A 24,929-nucleotide genomic window follows, 5' to 3' on the forward strand; every position below is an offset into this window, starting at 1 on the left:
GTATATCCACAAGTGACGTAGACAAAAGAAAAGATCAACACTTTGTTAAGTGGTTGAAGAATCAGGTATTAATCAAATACTTTTAAAATTTTCATACATGAATGATTTGTATTTCAACGTTCTTTTTATTTTTAAATAGGTTGATTATGACGACGATGCAGATTATCCTAAGTGGTTACACGAAGTAATTCAATCTCCACTTGTAAAGGTCACCACATCACAGATGTATTTCACACGAGGCTATACTTTTCACACATATGAGTATGGTAAACAGCGGGCAACCAGTAACTATGGAATTTGTGTGAAAGGAGAAACAGATTTCTACGGAATCTTGACGGAGATTATTGAAGTCGAATTCCCAGGGATATTGAAGCTAAAATGCGTCCTCTTCAAGTGTGAATGGTTCGACCCCGTCGTCAATAGAGGTGTTCGGTTGAACAAATTCGGTGTAGTAGATGTCAACGGTGGCCGGAGGTACAACAAATTCGAGCCCTTCATCTTAGCTTCACAAGCAGACCAAGTTAGCTTCCTTCCATACCCACGGATGAGAGAGTCGGGTATAAATTGGTTAGCCGTGATCAAAGTTACACCTCGAGGACGAATCATCGTAGGAGAAGAACCACCATTGCAAGAAGAACAAATAAATGAAGTTCATGAACCTGAACAAGAAATTGATGACATCCTTCTCATTGATCCGCATAATCACGAGTATGAAGATCTTACCGAAGATCCCACGGAGGAAGCTGTTGAAGACGAGTTTCATGTAAATGATGATGTTTCAAGTGATGACGAGAATGTCGATGAATCCGATTAATGTATTTCATATTTGTATGAGTTTGATTTATTATATATAATTAAAGATAATGGGAGTTTATTTATAAATAAGATATCGACATTAATTATAAGTAAAGGAATTGTGTTTTTATAATTTTCGGTTTGGATTAGAATGAATTGCTTGAGGTTAAAGGATAGAAGTGTTTGATATATGAAGTAGAAGATAAAGAAGATGTGGTTTGGGATTTGGGGTTTCGTTTTAGGGGTTTAGAGACAGTCGTCGTACTTTCCACGTTATCTCACGGGAATTTTACGACGATTTATAATACATTACCTCGCATATTCCACGGTAACAGTAAACGTCGTAAGAGCCTCGTTAACTTACGTGGAATAAGAGACGATTTATAATTAAAAAAGCGGACCTCGCTTATTCCACGTAAGACTAAAACGTCGTAAGAGCCTCGTTAACTTACGTGGAATGAGCGAGGTTAGCTTTTTTATTTTACTTTTCGTCGTTAATTCGTCGGTAAATATACTAAAATGAAACCCAAATCCCTAAACCCCAAATGTGCAAACCCTAAAACTCCCCATCCTACTTCATATAAACTAAAAAAAAATAATTTTCAATTTTTTTTTTATGTTTTTAAACCTTTCATATATGATTTGTAGAGTGTGTTTGATTTGTTGTGTGATATGTCAAATTCAAAATTTGTAAAATTGTTTTCCAACGTATTAAACCTTTCAAATTCAAAAAAATATATATATTGAAGTTAAAGGGTTAGAAATATATGAAGTATAAGATAAGAAATATAAGGAAGATAGGGTTTGAGGTTTGGAGATAAGAAAGATAGGGTTTGAGGTTTGGGGTTTAAAATTTTAGGGGTTAGCAAAAAAAGCCTCGCTATTTGCACGTAAAATCGATGATAAAAACAAAAATCGTCGCAAGAACGACGTTAAATAAAACACGGGCCTCTGTATATCCTCGTTAATTTGCTTGGGCCTTGCGACGAAACAAAAGACGGGCCCACGTAAAATCGATGATAAAACAAAAATCGTCGCAAGAACGACGTTAAATAAAAGACGGGCCTCTGTATATCCTCGTTAATTTGCTTGGGCCTTGCGACAAAACGAAAGACGGGCCTCTGTCTTTCCTCGTTATTTTGCGACGAATTGTCGACGAACACTAATCCTATATATAGGCGAAACCGCAGCCCTCTTCATTTCCTCTCTAATTCCTCTCTAGAGCCTTTCTATTTCCTCTCAACATGGTAACTCTCTTTCCTCTCTAAGTAGTTTAGGGAATTTAGATTAGGTGGTTAGTTTAGGGAATTTAGTTTACGAAATTAGTTTACAAAATTTAGGTTTCCTCATTTTATTAATTACGTAGTTAATACTGTTCATAATTTTTTATTTACTCTTGAATTTAATTTAGAAATTTAAATTTTGCAGACTATTCGTAGGCACCAGCGTAGTGCTCACTACTCGCAGATGTTCGGTCCACCGGGTAGTCGGTTAGACCCGTCTTCACTTCCCGGTTCTTCTTCAGCTCCTGGTTCTTCGGGTCAGCAGGAGACCGTCCCCGAGACTCAATCTTCTCAGAGAGTCTCGCCTTCTTCTACGGCATCGCCATCAGTTCCTCATGTGCCTCCTCCGGTAGCTCCTCCTCCGATGCCAGCTCCTCATGTGCCTCCTCAGATGCCCGCCCATCAGGTTCATGCTGATTTGATGGTGCCAGCGAGTTGTCCTTACTCTCAGTACACTGTTGAGGACATTCTCGGTTTGCCAGGCAGAGAAGGCTTACCGATCATAGACCCCGACCGACCTGAAGGAACTCTTTGGTATGTATGTTACATTTATTTTTTAAAATTCATTTGTGACTTTAATAAATATTTAAAACTTTGAATTTGTTTTTTTTTTCCAGGTTTGGGGTTGATAACTGCCTTGCAACAGAAGTAACCGAGACGATTAAAGGTTACTTCTCCATGGCACATCCCAACTGGAAATCCACTCCGATCTACATCAGAAGGACGTGGTTCAAGATTTACGCTGTAAGTTTTTACAATTTATTCCTGATTTATATTTTTTTAAATTTTATTTTTCTAAACTAATTATTAATGTTTTTTTTTTTGCAGCAAAAATTTAATTGGTCCATGGGGGTCACTGAGAAGGTGCGGAAAGAGTTTATCGACAAGGCGAAGAAACGTTTGTTGGACACGGTCTCCAACTGGAAGGGTGACTGGATCGTGAAGGGCTATGAGCGGGGCAAACCCTCAACCATCACCACGGACGTGTGGGATGGCCTCATCCGTTACTGGAGGGATCCTGATGCCATGAGAGTCGCCCAGTCTTGCTCCGCCTCCCGTAACTCGGTAGATGAGCATGGCCACAGGGCGATGCAACATAGTACGGGCCAAAAACCACACGCCCGCGTCCGTTTGGAAATGGTACGTAATTTAAATATTTAACTTTTTGATTTTTAATATATATATATATATATATAATAAAAACTTTCTTAACTATTTTTAGGCCAAGGAGTTGGGACGTTTACCGACTCTTATGGAACTTTTCGATCGGACCCACAAAAACAAGGCGGGCGCATTTGTAGATGAGAGGTCTGAGAAGATCTACAATGATGTGGCAGCTCGTATTGACGAGCGTGAGACCCAGCTGGCGCAGGAGTCCGCCGACGGATTACCCGTCGTCTTATCCACAATAGAAGTGGATAGAATTTACGAGGAGGTAAATTTTATATAAATTTTTTATTAATTCCATTTTACTTTAAAATTTAAATTTTAATATATATTTTATTGTTTTTTAAGGTCGCTCCTAAGAAAAAGGGACGTGTGTTGGGGATTGGTTCCGTCAACGATGTTCCGAGAGCGACTTCCTCTTATGGCCAGAGACGGGATGATGAAGTCTCTCAGCTGCGCGACGTGTTGGAGACGACACAACATCAGCTGTCGTCGACACAAAACGAGTTGGCCTCGACAAAATCGTCGTTCACAGCTCGTATGACTGGTCTCGAGAACTTCTTGGACGTCATAGCGGCCACAAATCCGGAATGGGAGGCCATGTTCAGGACCATGAGACAACAAAACCCCATTCCAGGCGAGACATCCGTGCAAGTCAACGAGGAAGATCTCTCGAGAAGGAGCGAGGAATTCTACGACGCGGCAATGCAGCATTAGTTTTTTTTTTGTTATTGTATTTTAAAATTCAAAACTTATTTATATATTATATAATTTCATTTTAATTCGGCCAAAAAAATTTTTCCTATTCGATTTAATTTCAATTAAAATTTTATTAATAAATTAAATAAATATAATTTTTATTTATAAATTCAGTAAATAGAAAACAAAGTAATTTCGTCGCTAATTCCCGATGTATTAACGAGGAAAATTAACGACGAAATATCGAGGAACAATTATCGAGGATTTTACGTGGATTTACTTACGATTCTATTACGACGAATTATTTTCGTGTTTCTTACGTTTTTATTACGACGAATTTATTTAGAGGTTTTTGCGTGTCTTTTACGACGAATCATTTACGAGTTTCTTACGAGGAAGCACAACGACCGCGTTACGTGGAAACCCCACGTGGTCTTTACGACGAAAACTTAATTCTTCTTTACGAGGAAAATATAACCTCGCTAATTAACGAGGAAATGGCGACGAATCTTCTCTTACGACAATCATATAACGACGAAACGCCTTTCATCGCCATTTCCTCGTAAGCCTTCTTTTCCGAGGAAATAACGACGATTTTGGCCGTCGTTAAATTTGTGTTTTCTTGTAGTGTTTACATGTTTTTCTCTTAGAACATAATAAATATACTAATTGATATACTATTATTATTGGTCATGAATAAATATACTAATTGATATACTTTTAGAGATGGTCGCATCAGTTATATTTTTTTTTGGTTAAACATATAGAAAATATTTACTATACTTGGTTAAACCTGTGAATTATGTTTGGGTATAACATGTTTATTTTCATTTGAATTATATTATTTATTTGGTATAACATGTTTATTTTCATTTTGATTAAACTTAAATATTTTCGTGGCTTCAAATTTAGAATATTCAGAATTAAAAGTAATTGATTTTCTTTCCATCAATTATTTTGCGACATCAACGGTTGGTTGGTAATTTAAGTTTATGATGAAATTTTGAATTATACAGCTAATGTCTTATATCAAGTAAAAGTTGGTTACTCATACACTTAAGGGAAGTGCATTGATTTTCCAACACAATGATATACTTTGCTTACCAATTTCGTTATCTAATCAAAATTAATAATTAATTTTGATTAATTATTTTATGTATTTTATGGGATATGTGACATTCATGTTATGTCTGGACAATATAAACTCAATTATATTGTAAAATCAAAACGTTGTTTATAAAAAAGTTAAACCTAATCTTGAGTGATTGCAAAATAAAATCAAAAAGGAATGACATAATAAATTTCTTTGAATCCCTTAACTTTTGCAACAATTTTTTTTATTACGAAATTAACATAAATGGTGATAAACATTAAATTTGGAAATTTATTTAATTATTTCCGGTTAAGTTTGAAGTCAAATATCATTTAATATGGACTTCTTTTAAATATGGAGATTTGTTGATAGGGCCTTTGTCAATTTACAATCTATCGGTTCGAATTTTCTGAGATTTGAGTCACTCGATTCAGCTTCCAATCTTCTTAGGTATTGTGATTGAGTTTAGTTCACAAAATATGGATATCTCAAGTGACGAAGAGTTAACCCAAACCATGTATTTTGACTCATAATAGATATTAAGGTTTAATAATTGGTCTCTTTTACAATTTCGAGTCCTAATCAGTCCACTAAATTATAAAATTCATATTATTTACTTTTTTTAACCTCATATCATTTACTTCAATTTATTTTTATTCTTCTACAATTTTTATGTACTCCAGAACCAATATAATTTTAATAAAATATAACAATATTTTTTCTGGACAACTAAAATATAACAATATAACTTCGATATTTTAGTCTATTCATCCCGCGCAAGGCGCGGGTATCACCTAATTGTAAGTAATTCAGATGATTAAACTAACCGGAAGTTGCTCAAAAAAAAACTAACCGGAATTCTAGTTATAGGTGGCAGGTTCGAATCCAGAAGTTAACCTTTAATTTTGTTTTCCTTTCAGCCCATATTTGTCTTGTGTTTTTCAGGGCCGGGCCACATGTCTACTCAAATCGAATTTGTTTTTTTTTTTTTGAATAATATGTAAAATTTATTCAGAAAAGGTAGTTTTTACAGCCAAATGTTATATATAGTAGAAAATTTTCTTCATAGAGACAATTTTTGCTATCTAGTCGAAAACCACAATTTCAAAACACCTCGTGGTGTCGAATTCTCTTGGAATTTGTCTTCACCGGGTTCCATGTTTCGGAACTCTTCTGATGGAATCTTAAGAAGGAAAAGAATTTTGTAGTCTTTCATTTCTAATTTCATGAACCTTCTATTACCAGTCAGATAATGCGGAAACTTCTTGTGGGACAAGCAACAGCTTAGGGTTATAAAGAAAACGTGAAGATCAAAAAAATGTGGCTAGGCTTGGTGTGGTGATACTGTATGAATTAATTAAGTTAGTAATAAGAAGCTTCATTTGATGTCACCATGTGCATGGAACTATGCGAAAACGCATCAATTTAATGAGTTTAGTCTTTGTTGGATTATGGAAATCGAGGAAACGTCTCAAGAAATGCTATATTTTATATATAAAGGAGATTTGTGCTATGCACACAGCCCTCCACATCATCATGTAGATAGGAGCATTTCTCGCCACCTGTCCCATGAGGTCGAAACACACCATTATGGGCTTTTTCGCATAATGCGTGTTGGGCTATGAATTTTGCCCATGTATCCGGCCTGGGAAGATGGTCTTCCCCATCTAACCCTAATTTCACAATCGAGGATTTGCAGGGAGTCTTTCCCTTCATGCGGCGGCGATGCATGATGTCTGAGCTTCCTTTCCCTGACTAAAACGGACGGAGTTGTTCGTGTTTATTCCAATTAATTCCATCGCCCACTATGAGTCTTCAATGTGACGTTCTTATCTCCGAGGCGGTGTGTAATCTGTATAAATATGTGAGTATTTCTCATCTTGAAGATCATCTATCCTCTTCGTGTGACGACTATCCGGTGACGCCTAAGCTTCTTTCTCTCTCGATGGTTTAGTTTTCCCTCTCATGGTGACTACGAAACTGGATAGGTAATTGTCATTCCGTTTTTGCTACTCTTGACTGTCCATATATTGTCTATGGAATCTGTGGGACTAACCGAAACAGTGTCATGGTTAATACCATTTCGTTTTTCTTGCAGGATGTGTACGGCGGAAACAGTAACAATGGCTTCTCAACCAAGAAGAAACTTGGTTACAACAACAACAATGGCTATTACGGTGGCTACTATCCTCAAGCGTATCAGTATTACCCCAGATATGGTTATGACATGATGAACTATGCTTCTGGAAAGACCACCAACACCACTCTTCAGTATTCCTACCTGGTAAATATCGGATCGATCATCGCTCTCCATAATAACTTCTTTTTTTTTTAATTGAGTTCATGATTTGGCTTTTTTATTATCTTATGGCATCAGGGACGATCTGACAGTAGCATGTACTCTTTGTGATCAAATCGTATAGCGAAAGATTCAAAGGAATACAACAAAGAAAGATTTTTCTCTAATACCTACACCAACGCGAAGCTCTTTGTGATCAAATCGTATAGCGAAGATGATATTCACAAAAGCATCAAATATAACGTGTGGTCCAGTACCTCTAATGGCAACAAGAAGCTTAACACTGCGTATAACAACGAACACTACAAGAAAAATGTTCATTCTTAGCGTAAAAAAACAGCTATCATATGCTATTGTTAGCATTATTGAAACCGCTATGTCTGCCTCAGCTATCTTAGGTCTCCTCTCTATTATAGCAGTTGTATAAATGCTGTATACTAGGACAATACGATAGCGTATATTATTATTAACTATATTTATAAAAATTTATATATTTTTAGAATAATTTAGTTTTTAATTAGAATTGATATATTAATTAATAATGGTTTATTGGTTTAATTCGGTTTACAAAATAAAATGAATTAACCAAATAGAAATCTGTTTTATAAATTTAATCAGTTTACAATTAACCGGTTTACAATTAAACAGGTTTACAAAACTAAACCAAATCTAGTTAACAATAAAATGTAATTAAAAAAATCTAATCTAACCCTAAACCTAACTAATGTTACTGCCGCCGCCTCCCTCCACCGAGAGTCCATCACGAGAGCTCCGAGCTGGTCGTCATCTTCCAGTACACCGGAGCTCGGACCTTCTCCACGCCACCATCGTGGTCGTCTCTCTGAAGCCCCGTCTCATCCATCTTCTTCCAGATCTACCGCCGAAGCGACCAAACTCGTCGTCTTCCCCTCTTCTTCTTCTATCTCTTCCTCGGACCTATGCACCACCACCAAACATCATCTTCTCTGCCTCATCTACCTTTGTTTACCAGAAAAAAAAAATAAAAACGATATCAAAACAGAGAGAGAGAGAGACAGACACAGAAAGAGAGAGACAGAGAGAGAGAAGGGAGATAGAGAGATACTCCGGCGCGTCTCCTTTTCCGGTGAGCCTCGGCGCTTCGTCCCAGCGAGTCTGTGTCTTCGTCGTCTACATTATCATCTCCATCCTTTCTCAGTTGACCAGATCTGAAAAGTGAGATATGAGAGAGTTGGTGAGATTTCAAGCGTATAGAGAGATGAGAGTGAAAGAAGATGAGAGAATGAATCTCTCGACAGAGAGAAGGAGCCAGAGAAGAAAAGGAAAGAATAAAAAAAAGGACTAATCTCAACCGTTAATTTAATGTAATCCAACAGCTGAGAAGGTGATCCTTGTATTGTATATGGTTCTGATTGGACAAAAGAACTTTATCTTTCTTTTTTATTTTCTTTTGTTTTGTCTTTCTTTATTTGGTGATTGTTTTGTATGTAATTTTTCTAAGTTATGTTTTATTCAAAATTTATATTTTTGTAGTTTATAATTTATTAAAAATTAGGATTAAAATTAGGAAATATACTTGCAGATAAATTTAAAGTTGAATAAATTGTGAACAAATATAAAGTAATTAGATCATTGAATAAAGTTTTAAGATTAATATTTATGTTAAGAGTGTTTTGAGTAAAATAATTTGAGGTTGGGTTTAATATTTGTATTATTTTAAAAATTTTAGTGTAGAGCAATTTTTAAGATTTTTAGATTTATGTAGGGAATATTAGATTTGAAGTTTAATTTATGAATTTAAATATATGGGGTTTGGAGTTAGGATAAGATTTCATTTTTTTTTAAATAATAAACTAAAAGTTTATATTAAGGTTTGATGTTCAAGTTTGAAAATATTAGATTAATATTTAGATTATGATTTGGATTTAGGTTTTAGGGCTTGAAGTGTGATGTTAAGGGTTGGTTTTGAGATTTTGAGATTAAAATTTGAAAATAACTAAAATTTGAATTTTTTTAAGATTTGGAACTAAAATACGAACAGTATGGGGTGTTGAATATAATATGTTAGTGTTTATATTTATAATTCGGAGTATAAGGTTTATTATATATAGTTTATGTATAAAGTTTATGTATAGAGTTTAGGGTATAGAGTTTGAATAAAGATTTAAGGTTTGTGTTTTGGAAGTTAAAGACCAAAATTAAAAGGGATGGCTTTGAGTTTAAGTTTATAATTTCAGGTTATGATATGAACAAAATTAGAGTTTTAATGTTTACATTTAGAGTTTAGGGTTTAAAACATGTTTAGGGTTAAGATTTCAAAGATTAGAAATTGATTTTTCATAACAGTTTTAAAAACAATGCTATCATAATGTGCTATTGAAAAAATAGAAAAAATTATGTCTTTGCGCGTGGCTAACTTTCACCTAAATATTGGCGGTATTAGTGATTTTATGTTCCCGCTCACTGATTTTACACAACAGCATTAATAAACTGCTATTAATATAAACTCAGTTTTTTTTTTGATTTTTAATAGCAGTTCGTAAAACAACGCTATCATAATGTGCTATCAATACCACATTTTTTTTTGTAGTGGAAGCAGCTGGAGACAAGTCCTCCTGCCCTATTTTTCTCATCTTCTCTGTAAGTGAAATATGGCAAAAGTTTGGTTGTTTTGATTTGGTTCCGATTTGAATATAAATGAAATGATTTTTTTTGTAACAGGTAAACACAAGTGGGCAGTTTGTTGGTTTAGCGGAGATGGTATGACCAGTTGATTAGAACCAGATGGCGGAGTGCTGGCAGCAGGACAAGTGGGTTGGTTGCTTCCCTGTTAAGTGTCACATCGTTAAAGATATCCCGAATAGTTCCTTGAGGCATATTACGCTTGAGAATAATGAGAACAAGCCTGTTACTAATAGCCGTGATACACAGGAGGTCAGAGAGTCTTCTGGTTTCCTTTCTTAGTTTCTCCCTCTGTCATGTGAAAAAAAAAATTAAATTTTAGTTTTTGTGGATTTTGAAATGGGCAGGTAAAGATAGAGCAAGAAGTCGAAGTAATCAAATTTTTTAAGGAACATGTGAGCAAGACATGCATACAATACATGCATACTCAATGATTTTGTCTTCTATGAGAATTGTGAAAATATAATCAAAGACGGGAAAAAGAAACACCAGCTGTATAAAAGACAGGTAAAAACAACAAAACTTATAGTGTGGTGCTCTTATCTAGATAAATATCTGATGGAGATTGTTTATCTTTCAGCAATCTTTTACTGCCAGTGACAAAAAGGCAACACCAAAAGACAAATCTAAGGAAACCAGTGTGATAGCAGAAGTGGCTGAAGAGATATCACAAAACGGTGTTGCAGAAGTTGCGAGCACATGCTGAATCCCATGCTGAGTGCAGCAGCAAGCTGCTTACTTTACTTTGGATGGTTTTTTTGTCCGTTTTCTCCACCAAATTTGCTCACTCTTTTCTTAGGAGTTTGGTTTTCTTTTGGTAGTTGGTTTTTGAAGTTGTAGAAGATATATGAGTAAAAATGATTTCGAAGGCTATATATATATTTCTTTTTCTTAAAAGTTCGATGCAAAAATATATTTTCTGTATGTTTTTGTAACTTAATTCACAAAATTTCAATCAGAAAATAAAGGGTATTGTAATTGAGAAAAGAAAGAAAACAAATCAACCTTTGTGAGCTATTTGAACAAATAAATGTTGGAAACCAACTCTTGGTCGTCTCTCCGCCACTGGTGTATCCCATGAGCTTCCTTATAGTCTTCAGAAGCAGTCCGGTTTACAGTCAGCTTAGCAGATGGGATGATGTGAACAGGCTCTTGCACATCCACTGTAAAATGCTTCAAAACAGTCAAAGAAATATGATATTATACATCAATTCGCTGAAACAAAATAAGTTAAAGGTTCACATATTGCTTGACAGACAAGTTATTTATCAAACCACTAGAGCATAAGAGACCAAAAAACTAACAACATAGTTTTCCACTACAAAAAGGGTCACCCACAATTGGCAAAGCCAAATTAATGACACTTCAAAAAACTTAAAACACAACACTGTTAACGGGACTATGAAATACAGCCGATCAATACCCGAACTTAACCCAATACTTCTAACCGAAACACTACCAATCCCACACATTTTAAAAACAGCAGCAGGTTCATGGCTTTAGACTCCAGTATTAACTTTACCATATCGTAATTAACTTTTTTTTTTGTTATCCTAGAGAGACCATCTATTAAGTTATATTTGGCAGCCTACGTACGATTTTGGTGGATCTATCTTTTGTATCATTTACAAATAAATGATAGAAGTTTGTATCATTTAATTTTGTGATACAATTTACATTTTTTTTTGTAAGATCGATTTGTTTTTTTCTCTTTTTTTTTGTTTTCATTTGGTTGTTAATGCGAGCTTTGTAGTTTTTTGGTGGGGGTAGTGTTCTCTATCGAAATCTTATTTACATGTCCGTGGAACTTTCCTGAAATTTGATATATTTTGTTTACTATTAAGACTATAGAATGAATTGTAAATTTATTTAAGAAAAAAATATATACGAACCCGGCGATACGCGCTGGAATACCAGTAATAAATTAGTAGTCCACACTATTTAATTTGGCTTTTCAGAGTGATCACATTATAACAGAAGAACCCTAGTTTCAATGGCCAAGAAAAAGAGGAACCAGACCACGCCTTTTCTATCTCGGACTTGGGAAAGAAGAAAGTCATGAAATCGAAGTAGTATAAATATATCATCTGTACAAAAGAAGAGAAGACACCGATGATATCTGACGTTTCTGATTTTCTGTCAATATCTAACATTCTTATTATTAAAAATGATACATGAAAGAAAGCTAGAATCTAGGTTACGATTAGGAGACATTTTTCCAATTTTTTGTTCTTATATACAAATAGTTTTACGTATCCGATCAAATTTTTTTTACTTAATGTAGTATAACATTTTTTGGGGGGACAATTCAAGTATTCAGCTGACCCCAGTCAATTTTAATTTTCAACAATGTTTTCTAACAATTTTTCAGTATTGACCCCAGTCAAAAATTGCTCATGACCTCTATATATTTGAAACTGTTAAAGAACTGGAATTTTATTGTATCACGGAAATTTAAATAAGAGAGAAATTTTATATCCGCAGAAAATGGATAACTCTGATATGAGATAATATGCTAGAGAGAGAATATTAATAAAAGGAGAGAAAAGATGTTTTTTCGATGTGTTTACAATTGAGCGTTTTCACTCGTATATATAAGCATAAATTTACTGTGCAAATAGTGACAGCGGGCTCCACATCTTTTATATTTTCAACATAATCGGCTCCTCCTTTTTTGACTTTCATAATACTCCCCCTTGGGGGTCGGTGTTACTATCCACTCTCGCTTAACGTCTTTGTTGCCTCGTTAAAAACCTTTCTCGTAAAACCCAATGGGAAAAACCATAGTAAGGTAAAAAGAGTACAACCACGTAAGCTCCCCCTCGAATAAGCAGTCATAGATCCTTCTGATGACGCATTCCAATGTTATGGATGTGTTTTCTGAATACCGAGGTAGGTAGTGATTTTGTGAAGAGGTCGGCTGCATTGTCGCATGATCGAACATATTTTACTTCGATCTCTTTATTCTTCTTGAGCTCTTGAGTGTATGAGAAGAACTTCGGAGGTATATGTTTGGTTCTATCGCTTTTGATTTATCATTCCTTCGTTTGAGCAACACATGCCGCGTTATCTTCATATAGAATAGTTGGCTCCGTATTTTCGTCAATCCCACTGTTTGAACAGATGTGTCGGCTTATTGATCTTAGCCATACACATTCTCTACTTGCTTCATGGAGTGCAATGATCTCAGCGTGATTTGAAGAAGTAGCAACAAGTGTCTGCTTCTGAGAACGCCAAGATATGGCAGTGGCTCCAATTGTAAAAACATATCCTGTCTGGGATCGAGCTTTGTGTGGATCTGACAAATAACCTGCATCTGCAAAACCAATCATTTGACCTTTTGAACTTTTAGGATAAAACAAGCCTAAATCAGTTGTTCCTTGAAGGTAACGAAAGACATGTTTAATTCCATTCCAATGTCTTTGCGTAGGAGACGAACTGAATCTTGCTAAAAGATTAATGGCAAAAGATATGTCAGGTCGAGTACAATTTGCAAGATACATAAGAGCTCCAGTTGCATTTAAATATGGAGTTTCAGGACCAAGTATTTCTTCATTTTCCTCAGATGGTCGAAACGGATCATTTTCAACATTAAGTGATCTAACGACCATCGGGGTGCTAAGAGGAGTTGCTTTATCCATGTTAAAGCGTTTCAATACTCGTTTGGTATATGTAGACTGGTGTACAAATATATCCTTTTGAGAATGCTCAATTTGTAATCCTAGACAATATTTTGTCTGCCCGAGATCTTTCATCTCAAATTCTCCTTTCAGATAGTTTGATGCCTTTTGGATTTCGTTTTGAGTTCCAATAATATTAAGATCATCAACGTACACCGCGATTATCACAAATCCGGATGTTGTTTTCTTTATGAAAACACAAGGGCATATAGGATCATTCGTGTATCCTTCTTTTGTTAAGTGTTCGCTAAGACGATTATACCACATTCGTCCAGATTGTTTTAACCCATATAATGATCTTTACAATTTTATTGCACATAACTCTTTAGGTTTGGAATTTAACGTTTCTGGCATTTTAAATCTATCTGAGATTCTCATATAGATATCAATATCTAATGATCCATATAAATATGCCGTAACGACATCCATGAGACGCATTTCTAAATTTTCATTGGCCGCTAGGCTCATCAGGAATCTAAATGTGATTGCGTCCATAACAGGAGAATAAGTTTCCTCATAATCAATTCCTGGCCTTTGAGAGAAACCTTGGGCTATGAGACGAGCTTTGTATCTTGTAATCTCGTTTTTCTCATTTCTTTTTCGGACAAACACCCATTTGTACCCAACAGGTTTTACATCTGTGGGTGTGAGCACAATAGGTCCGAATACATTTCGTTTGTTAAGTGAATCTAATTCGACTTGAATTGCATCTTTCCATTTTATCCAGTCATGTCTCTTTTGACATTCATATATACAGACTTTGATTCTGGATCTTCGTTTTCTTCATTTATTTCCTTTGCTAAAAGGTATGAGAAAACATCATCAATATCATCCATCTCATTTCGTTTCCATATCTTTCCATTATGGATGTAATTGATAGAAATCTCGTGATTTTCTTCAGATTCAAGATGCTTTATATTGTCGTTAGATTCACAATTCGCTTCTTCCAAAATATTTTCTGCTATTTTGGGAGTATCATGCTTTTCACATTCCTTACGTTTTCTAGGAAGTTTATCCTTTGAACCAATAGGTCTACCGCGCTTTAAACGTGTTCCTGATTCACGTGTCTCAACTGTCGTTCCACCGTTTTGTGGTATTTCAATACGAGCAGGAGTATTTGCAGTGGGTATATGTGATTTAGTTACCATTTTGGTATCAGCAAATGCATCAGGTAGCTGATTTGCTATATTTTGTAAATGCATGATACGTCGAACTTCTAGTTCTGACTGTTTCGTAGGAGGATCAAAGTGTAATAACGATGGTACACTCCATTTGATCTCGTTTCCTATTTGCTTATTGTCTCCCCCTAGAGTTGGGAATTCTTTCTCATTGAAATGACAATCGGCAAATCGTGCCGTAAACACATCACCAGTTTGTGGTTCTAGGTATCTTATTATTGATGGAGAATCATAGCCAATATATATTCCCAACCGTCTTTGCGGTCCCATCTTTGTACGTTGCGGTGGTGCTATTGGAATATAAACCGCACAACCAAAGATTTTTAGATGAGAGATATTTGGTTCTTTTCCAAATGCTAACTGTAAAGGGGAATATCTATGGTATGCACTTGGTCTTATCCGAATTAGTGGTTATGCATGCAAAATAGCATGTCTCCATACAGAGATTAGGAGTTTTGATCTCATGATCAATGGCCTTGCAATTAGTTGCAGCCGTTTAATTAATGATTCTGCCAAACCATTTTGTGTATGAACATGAGCAACAGAATGCTCTACTTCAATCCCTGATACCATACAATAATCATTAAAAGCTTGGGATGTGAATTCACCAGCGTTATCTAATCTAACTCTTTTAATTGGATAATCCGAGAACTGTGCTCTTAATTTGATTATCTGAGTTAGAAATCTCGCAAAAGCCATATTTCGAGATGATAACAAACAAACATGTGACCACCTACTCGATGCATCAATTAATACCATAAAGTAGTAGAATGGTCCACACGGTGGATGTATTGGTCCACAAATATCACCTTGGATTCTTTCCAAAAACTTTGGTGATTCTTTGTCAATTTTGGTAGGTGATGGTCTTATGATTAATTTCCCAAGAGCACACGCATCACATGTCATTTTATTACTTTGGTATATATCTTGGGTTTTTATTGAATGACCATGTGAGCTTTCAATGATTTTTCGCATCATTGTAGTGCTTGGGTGACCAAGACGATCATGCCATAATGTAACATCTTCTGGATTTCTTTTGATCACAAGATGTGATTCTATAGCATCAATATAAGTGTGATGCAATCCAGAAGGAAGTTCTGGAAATTTTTCCAGACTGAGTGTTATACCCTTGACGGTATATGTCTTTGAAACTCAACAAATTTATCTTAGAATTTGGAGAATATAAGGCATTATCAATGGAAAACTTTGTTCCATTAGGCTACATAAAGTCTGCCTTGCCAATTCCTTCGATCAGGTCTGTAGGACCTGATATTGTGTTTACAGTCATTTTTACTGACTTTAAAGTAGAGAAATATCTCTTATCTTTCAGTGTAGTGTGCGTTGTGCCACTATCTGGTATGCAAACTTCTCTACCAATTTGCTTAGTTGTTGTTCCATTTGCTTTCTTATCCATTTCTGTAACACACAGTTAATATCAATAAAGAAAATAAACTTTCATAAGTAAACATATTATGCATCAATAACAAGTACACAATAATTATACATTAGTGATTTTGAAATACAACATTATTCTGAAAATAAAATACATAATATTTTATGCCATCACTGGGCATTATTAAGCTTAATCAGTACAAGCACTTCAATTATTTTGATGAGTGGCCTCGTCGAAATCTCCCATAAAGTCAGAGGATTCGAGGTATGTTGATGTTGTACCCACAAGGTGTTCATTGAGATTTACTTCATTTGCCTTGCCTTTAATAGATTCTTGGTACAACTGGCATAGATGCCGAGGAGTTCGACATACTTGAGACCAGTGTCCCTTCGATCCACATCTGTAACAGACGTTCTCATTTTTATGAGTAGGGTTTTCTTGGGTTTCTTTCCCTCTTACCCGATCAGATCGATTCCATGTGTTGGATCCCCTTCCTCTTGGGTTGTTACTCCTTTCATGGTTGTGGTTAAATCGATAACCACGACCACGACCAAAACCACGATTGTGACCATGGCCACGACCACGCCCACGAGAGGAATAATTTCCTTTTTCCGGATTTTTTTATATCCGTTGCATTTACCTCAGGAAATGCTTTGGTTCCCGTGGGTCGGGCATTGTGATTTTTAATGAGGAGTTCATTATTTATCTCCGCTATTATAAGCGTCACAGCGAGTTCAGAGAACCTCGTATACCCACAATTTCTATATTGTTCTTGTAGAACATAATGATTTTTGTGGAACGTTTGGTAAGTTTTCTCGAGAATTTCTGCTTCCGACACAGGCTTACCGCAATAATCTAATTGCGCCGCTATTCTCAATATAGCGGAATTGTACGTTTCCACTTTTTCAAAATCTTGAAATCGTAGATTTTTCCACTCATCGAGTGCATGGGGGAGAGTGATTTTCTTTTGGTTATCAAACCTCTCCTTCAGAGCTTTCCAAAGATCTATGGGATCTTTGGTTCTCGCATAATCATGCGTAAGATTTTCATCTAGATGCCTCCTCAGAAATATCACGGCCTTAGCCTTTTCATGAGAGGTTGATATGTTGCCTTCTTTTATTGTTTCGAGTATTTTCTCGGAATCTAGATGAAGCTCCATGTTTGTAACCCATGCCGTGTAGTTTGTCCCAGTTATTTCCAAGGCCAGAAACTAAAGTTTCTCGATTTTTGCCATTTGTATTTCAATTTGGAGAACGATCGTGCTGATAACGTGTTATAAAAGAACTGGAATTTTATTGTATCACGGGAATTTAAATAAGAGCGAAATTTTATATCCGCAGAAAAGGGATAACTCTGATATAAGATAATATGCTAGAGAGAGAATACTTATAAAAGGAGAGAAAAGATGTTTTTTGATGTGTTTACAATTGAGCGTTTTCACTCGTATATATAAGCATAAATTTATTGTGCAAATAGTGACAGCGGGCCCCACACTTTTTATATTTTCAACATAATCGGCTCCTCCTTTTTTTGACTTTCATAATAGAAACCCACTTTACTCTAACTGAGAATATTTTTTACTTGATCAATTTAAACTCAGTCCATATCCATATTAGTGTTATAGATAACATAAAATAAGCTCGTAATTAAAATAAAAAGCATGAATTTCAGTATATATCTTATATATAATTTTCTGTCAAAATATTATACACAAGTTTCAATTAAATAAAATAGTTCTTTTGTTTTATATAATGAAAATTTAATTTTTTTTCTTTATTCCTGTATTTTGAATAAAGTATTAGACTTTTTACATATACTAAATAACTATCAGCTAGTGTTTATCATCCCTACACTAAGTAAAACTGGTTAATTTCATAACTTATATTTAAAACTAATTAAACTAAAGTTTTAATATTTGACTAGCGAGAAATAAATTTACAATTTAATTCAACAAAAATATTTCCTTTAACTATATAAACCAATTTAAACATTTTCTTATTTTTAAATTACACATAACTCTTTAAGTATTAATAATATATTAATTTTTATAATTTAAATTTGTATTTAATATTAAAATAATATTGACCCCAGTGAAAAAAATTTCTGGTTTCGCCACTGAAGACACGTATACAGTTTCGAGAAATATTTTTCTCATGTTTTTTAATGTGTAATTATTCGATTGAAAAACAAAACTTAGTGATAAAATGTATCACTAGGTGTTTTCCTGCACCAAGTGCAGTAATTGTTTTTTAAATCTAACTTATATTTAACAATAAATTGTATTAAATATTATAGATTTTACTATTTTCATACTAATATTTAATATATATTTGATATATATTAAATCAATTTGTATAAAATTAATAAAAATGATATAAAACTGTATAATTATCAAAAATTTAGCCTAAACAATATTTATAAAATTTGTAGATATATAAGAAATTAATGATCTTACGATTAGATATTTAAATTTTAAAAAAAACTATAGAAATTTTTTGAAAGCTTTAGTAATACAAATTGTATAATTATACAAAAATAATAATATTTCGAAATTTGAAATGTTATATATGAATATATTTATTTTATAGATGATGTATAAACTATTACCATATTTAAAAAAAAAGTTTATCAAAAAGAAATATCAATATTGAATGTAATATATGAATTATTATTCATGTCATATTTTTTTGAAAGCCATGTCATCAATTTTAGTAGCCATGTCATATTTCTGTCATATTTCTTTTGTGAAATTGATTGTATAGAAGACATGTGACAAAATCACTTCGCAAATATAATCTAGGGGATTGATAACGAATTTTTTACATGAAACATAGAAACATTGAGGTTTGTCGTCTAATATATTTTGCACAATCAGGTAGTGTATGACTTGTAGATGTTTTGACCCAAAAACAAAAAAAAACAAATCAGTATCACGCATAACACTATAGTCAAATAATATTAGCCCAAACAAAAAAAATCAAATATTACCCAAACATATGAAGGGACGATCTATCAACTGTATACGTGAGCCTATTAGTATAATTCCATTATCCAAATACCCACGTTTGAGTACGGGCCAACACTTCGCAAGTCTTTTGCTTGGCGAGAGCAGAAGCATAGCTCATCATGATCACTATATCCACTTTATGAGTGACTAACTGACTACATCAGCATCACCTTTGGCTAGTAACAGAGTATTAAATTGTTCTTGATCAAGCCACCATAATCTATAACCTAAGAAGTTTACATTTACACAAATCCAATAACAAAGATCATGTATTATACTGTAACAATAGCAAAGGTATGATGATCATCCATAAGGGTTTCATAATTCAAACCCAAAGGGAATAAATAATTTACAAATCACAATGGCCTTTGACCACCATAATAAATCACCATGAGACTTATTTCATTGACCAGTCTGCACCAACCACGAGTTATTCAACTGCGACACAGCCGTCTCCCTAAAACTCTTCACCTTCACCAAGCTAAAATGTGTACAAACCGTCCCCACACCCGACCCGACCCGGGTCGTTTTCAGTAAGTAGCAAACCGGTCCACTATCCGTTCCCCTTCCCTGCGCGACTATCCCCCACGCGCTCGTTGCACCTTCCCCACACGCGCCTCCATCGTAATCATCTCTCTCCGCTACTTCATCGTCAGCTAGCTTCTCCACCAACACCACTCCCTCCGGCGTCCTCTCTTCTCCTCTCCCCCACCTCCCCTCCATCGCCTCCCAATCCTCCGCCGCCGGATTCGTCGCCGTCGTCGTCAAACCTCCGTTCCCTTCCGCGTACAAGTTCACCATCAACGACGATTCTCTCAGATTCCTCACGATCTCAACGACCGAATCCCTCAACCACTCGTCAAGCTTCTCCCGCGACACGACGGATCCGCCGCGTTTCCGCTCGGGCTTCACCGGTGCAAAATCCGCCATCGTCATCGAGACTTTCCTGTTCTCTGTCCACTTCCGCCGATTAGTCACCGGAACCGCCACACACGAAGGTCGAGCTGTAACCGTTCGCCGATCACAACGAACGGCACACGCGCTTCCTCCTCCTCCTCCACGACATATACTCGCCATCTCCTACAATGCAGAGAGAATCAATCGGAGAAAGAAAGAGAATCGACGATGGAGATTTGCTTCACGCTACGGTTTCTTGATTCTTTTATAGAATCATTCACAAATGGTTTGCTTCTCTCTTATACGTTACAGAGACTCAGCCACACGCAACCCAATGGCAACGATGGGTTAATTATTATACAACTATTGCTTTCTCCACTTGGCTGATCGAACGGTTGTAATTCAATTCATCGTACTTCTCTGGATTCTCTTCACGAAAGAGACCCAATACAGATCGATTAATAACCGTTGATTAAATTTGAACGGCTGTGATTAAGAGATGTCAATAATGGGCAAGGAGAACGTGGCGACGCGGTTAAGCTGTGTGCATGGCTTGCGCGGGCACGCGCTAGTACGGCGTTTTTATTGCGGTGAACACGTGTCATCCACGTCAGCTATCAATCTCGGCCTTTGGAAGCTACACGTCAGACTCCTCGCTGGACTGGGCCTTTCCCAATTTAAGGCCCACATATTTTTGTGAACCCATCGTAATAAACCCTAAAGCGGCTTCATATATTAAAGATCGATTTACGGTTTTAAATCATTTTCCGCTGTTCGCCGCAAAAGAAGAGAAGAAGAGACGCAAAACAGGCTTGAGAAGCTCTTTGCTGCGAACATGGCAAGTCTTCTTGTCTTTGATAGATTAATCGTTTAAAACTTGTGTATTGAATTTTGTTTTATGTAGACTTTCAAACGAAGGAACGGTGGTAGGAACAAGCACAACCGTGGTCATGTGAACCCAATCAGGTGTTCCAACTGCGGGAAATGCTGTCCCAAGGTTTGGTTCGATCTCCTCTTTTGGTCGGATGCTAAATTTGTCTTCAAAAGTTTGATCTGATTCTTATTTCCTCCTGTTGTGTAGGATAAGGCGATTAAGAGATTCCTCGTCAGGAACATCGTTGAGCAAGCTGCCATCAGAGATGTTCAAGAAGCTAGTGTTTACGATGGTATTTTGTTGAATGATTCTCATTTGCACTTGTGTGTGTTTTAGATTGTCGTTGATATGTGATTGTATTTGTTTGGTGTTGCGTAGGTTACACTCTACCAAAGTTGTACGCTAAGATGCAGTACTGTGTTTCATGTGCTATCCACTCTCACGTTGTGAGAGTTCGATCGCGCACTAACCGTAGAGTTCGTACCCCACCGCCCCGTTTTGCCAGACGCAAGGTAATCACTCGATACTATGCATTAGCTTCTTATTGATGGTGCCCTAGGCATTCTGTTCTGGTTGATCAGTCTTTAGATACATAACGGGTCAGTTTAAGTTCTTGATTATGGTTAGAAAGTAGAATTCTTAGTTGCACGTTCTTTAAAGCTGATAAGTTGAATAGAGTGTGAAGCTCTGCACTATATGATTTCTATAGTGGCTTCAAGTTGTTCTTGACCTTGTTTCAAAAGGTTTACATTTGTATATGCATGTATTGTTGAAGCCTCTTCTTTAATAAAGTTTTTTTTTCTTTAATTGAATGGTTTTGGAAATGATAAAATTTTCAGGAGGATGCTCCCAAGCCTGGACAACCTGGTCAGGCCCCTCGCCCTGCTGGTGGTGCTCCAGCTGCTCCTCGTGCCTAAAGACTGCAACAAGCGGGCAATCCCAAACTCTTTATATTCTAGTAGTCTCAGTCTTGTCTGGAGTTTGTGAAAATGTTTTTGACGTTTGGTTAAAGATAGTTTTGAATGCTTTGAGACTTTATCTGTTCATTTTTGACGTTTGCATTTCCTCTCAATTTGACATGTTTTATTCAATATTTTCACTGACCATAACCTTTAAAATTATTCTCACATAACCTGTATAGAATGCAAGTTTCTTATCACAATGTATGTGAATTATGGTTAAGAAACTTCCATGTCTTGGATCGCTATCTTCCATCCTTAAGCTGAGAAGCTTCTCCAAATCTGTGCCGGTGCCTTCACTCACCCTTTCTCTTTCCTTAGGCTGTGATTTATTATCTAGGATCTGGATCCATTTTGAGATCCACTCTGAAAATATGGGGGATGATCGGTAAGTTCTGTAACTTTATATTTTTTGCTGTAGAATTTAATCTGTAGATTTATTTGCTGTAGATTTCTAAAGCATTAATTTTTTGCTCCGGAAATAAAGCTCTGTACAGCCATATTTTGATTTTGCAGATATTTTTTTGCTGTGAGTTTTTTAAGGAAAGCAAAGCTCGATTGGTTGACATATATAGCTGTAGATTAAATTTTGGCCGGATCCGAATCTAAATAGTAAAAATTTTGATTTGTCAAAACAAGATCTGGATATAGTGATTTTTGGACAAATATTATTTTTGAATTTTTGCATTTAAAAAGAAAAATTTAATTTCCTTAAATTATTTTTACGTATCTGGGTCCGATATCCATATGGATAATATAATATATTGACAAATATCTGATTTAGATATTTAGAAGCCACATATCCAGATACTAAATCCATAAATCCGACAAATCTCGATACCCAAATTTTTTTGGATATCTGGATCCGTCCCACCCCTAATGAATCAGCTTCCTCCACAAATTTATCCAACACATGAATTTCATAAAATTACAACCCATCAAAGATTTTATCCATCTACTCTATTAAAACAGGAGTACAAATTTGAATTAACCCTGATCATTCCTAAATATTTACAATCTAATTGCCACTGAAGTTATAAATATTATTTACTTTAATTAATGTTGTATTTTCCAATTAATAAATGCATTTTCCTAATTCTAATTCTTACCTACAAAAACAGAAACAATTAATTGAACGTAATCTGTTTTTATTAACTAAACTACAGTGTGAGAAATCTCAGGAAAATGAAATCCTTTTCCTCCAAACTAAAACCTGCAGCTTTCTTATTCACCTATAGCTCATGAACCTGTATACAGAGCAATGGAACATAACTTAGTTTTTTTTTTAAACAAAAATCATGACTTCGAGTCTTCATTGCTATCATACATATATTAATAATTATTCCTCCACAAGTCCAATGTTCAATCACGTTCTAATTGGTATCATATTATTGTAACCTTCAATCACGTTCTAATTGGCATCATATTTTTGTAACCTATAACTGAGATAGATACATATTTATTTCTTTATGAATAAAATTCAAATCATCTATACAAATCGATTTTCTAATCTTTCTAAACAAACCAAATCAATAAATTCAGAATCAAAACAGAATATCTTTTATTAGTCTATCCAAACCTATAATCAATGTCGGAATCTTTACTATACCTATAAAATATAGAAACTATAGCCTAGATTTTCGCTATCTATCATATTTATGTAAATAATATATCATCTATAAATTGTTTCGAAATCAATTCTTCATCCCTTGACCTGCGGAAGAGTCAACAGTAGATTCAATATTTTTTGAACAATTTGTATCCCAGCAATATTTTTTTTTATAAAACATAAGCCCAAAATAGTTTGGTATATGTTAAATAATTTTTTGACACATACAGATCGATAATTTTCTATTTCTTATGATTTTAATTTGAGTAAAGTGTTTTGTATATCTATCATAATTTCTAAACTCCTATGTAATATAATTTTTTGTAATATTTTTACTATTAGATTTGGAAATATTTTCTTCAATTACTTCAAAATCTTTTTAATATTAGATTTTGAGGTATTTTAATATTCGAGTTAGACATCTATCTTATTAAAGTAGTACTTTTATAAATTGTTTAAAAACATGGATAGCAAAATAAATAAATAATATAATGTTGTTTGGAAACACGGATAACAGTATATAAAGAAGAAAAAAAGTAATAGGCTTATCTCATTAAGAAAAATTGGAAGTTCATTATGTTATATTTAAAAGTAATGAGTTTATGTTACTTGATATACATATTTCAAATCAAAATAATAATTACAATTGATTTATATCAAAATTTATTCAAAAAATACATATATTCAAAATTTGATTTTTTACTAAAATATTTTTCAATAACCATTATAATTTTATTTTTAATATATATAAGAAAAATACAATACAAAGCTCAATATCAAACACCAACTTAAATTATGGTTTTTATATTTCACATTAAATTTTTAAAATATAATATATATGATTACTTATATGATGGTACATATAAAATACTATTAATTATATGGTTACTTATATGATGGTACTTCTAAAATACGATTAATTATATGATGACACAAATATGATATATAATATTGACTAGGGGTGGGTGTTCGGGTACCCATTCGTGTTTGGTTCTGGTCTGTTTGGGTTTCGGGTTTTTAGGGTCAAATATTTCAGCCCCATTCGGGTATTTTTAAATTTCAGTTCGGGTTCGGTTTGTATTTTTGAGGGTTCGGTTCGGATTGGAATAACCCAATTAAACTATTTTTAAAATTTAAAATTCATTATATACTCTAAATTTCTCAAAATCTAAAAACAAAATAATATATTACATATAAATTTGAATAACATATGTTAGAGTACCTAAACTTAAGATATAAATTGGTTTGGTTTAAATATTTGGATAGAAAATCAATTATTGTTTTAAGTATTTTTGGTGTTTTGCGTATACTTTAACTATTTTAGATATTTACTTT

At 34.6% G+C, this 24,929-nt stretch overlaps 2 protein-coding genes and 1 pseudogene across 2 annotated transcripts; 2 read left to right on the forward strand and 1 right to left on the reverse strand.

Annotated features, from left to right (window-relative positions):
• The first annotated feature begins 6,844 nt into the window (after positions 1–6,844).
• LOC106399757 lies at positions 6,845–10,921 on the forward strand (annotated as a pseudogene).
• Positions 10,922–19,506: 8,585 nt separating this feature from the next.
• Positions 19,507–20,552, reverse strand: BNAC04G24950D. Its single transcript, XM_013842070.3, has one exon. The coding sequence runs from the start codon at positions 20,330–20,332 to the stop codon at positions 19,658–19,660; it is 675 nt and encodes a 224-aa protein (XP_013697524.1). The 5' UTR covers positions 20,333–20,552; the 3' UTR covers positions 19,507–19,657.
• Positions 20,553–20,808: 256 nt separating this feature from the next.
• LOC106397606 (40S ribosomal protein S26-3) lies at positions 20,809–22,119 on the forward strand. Its single transcript, XM_013838222.3, has 5 exons — positions 20,809–20,990; positions 21,057–21,149; positions 21,234–21,318; positions 21,405–21,538; positions 21,866–22,119. The coding sequence occupies exons 1-5, from the start codon at positions 20,988–20,990 to the stop codon at positions 21,941–21,943; spliced, it is 393 nt and encodes a 130-aa protein (XP_013693676.1). The 5' UTR covers positions 20,809–20,987; the 3' UTR covers positions 21,944–22,119.
• The last annotated feature ends 2,810 nt before the right edge of the window (positions 22,120–24,929 follow it).

Source organism: Brassica napus, chromosome C4 (genome assembly GCF_020379485.1).
Source record: "Brassica napus cultivar Da-Ae chromosome C4, Da-Ae, whole genome shotgun sequence".
Classification (NCBI taxonomy): Eukaryota; Viridiplantae; Streptophyta; class Magnoliopsida; order Brassicales; family Brassicaceae; genus Brassica; species Brassica napus.

Excerpts from the sequence above, each read along its gene's own strand:
- BNAC04G24950D (XM_013842070.3), bottom strand. The coding sequence starts at position 20,332 with ATGGCGAGTATATGTCGTGGAGGAGGAGGAGGAAGCGCGTGTGCCGTT.
- LOC106397606 (XM_013838222.3), top strand. Across the intron at positions 21,150-21,233 it reads GCGGGAAATGCTGTCCCAAG|GATAAGGCGATTAAGAGATT; the intron begins GTTTGGTTCGAT and ends CCTGTTGTGTAG. Across the intron at positions 21,539-21,865 it reads CCCGTTTTGCCAGACGCAAG|GAGGATGCTCCCAAGCCTGG; the intron begins GTAATCACTCGA and ends TAAAATTTTCAG.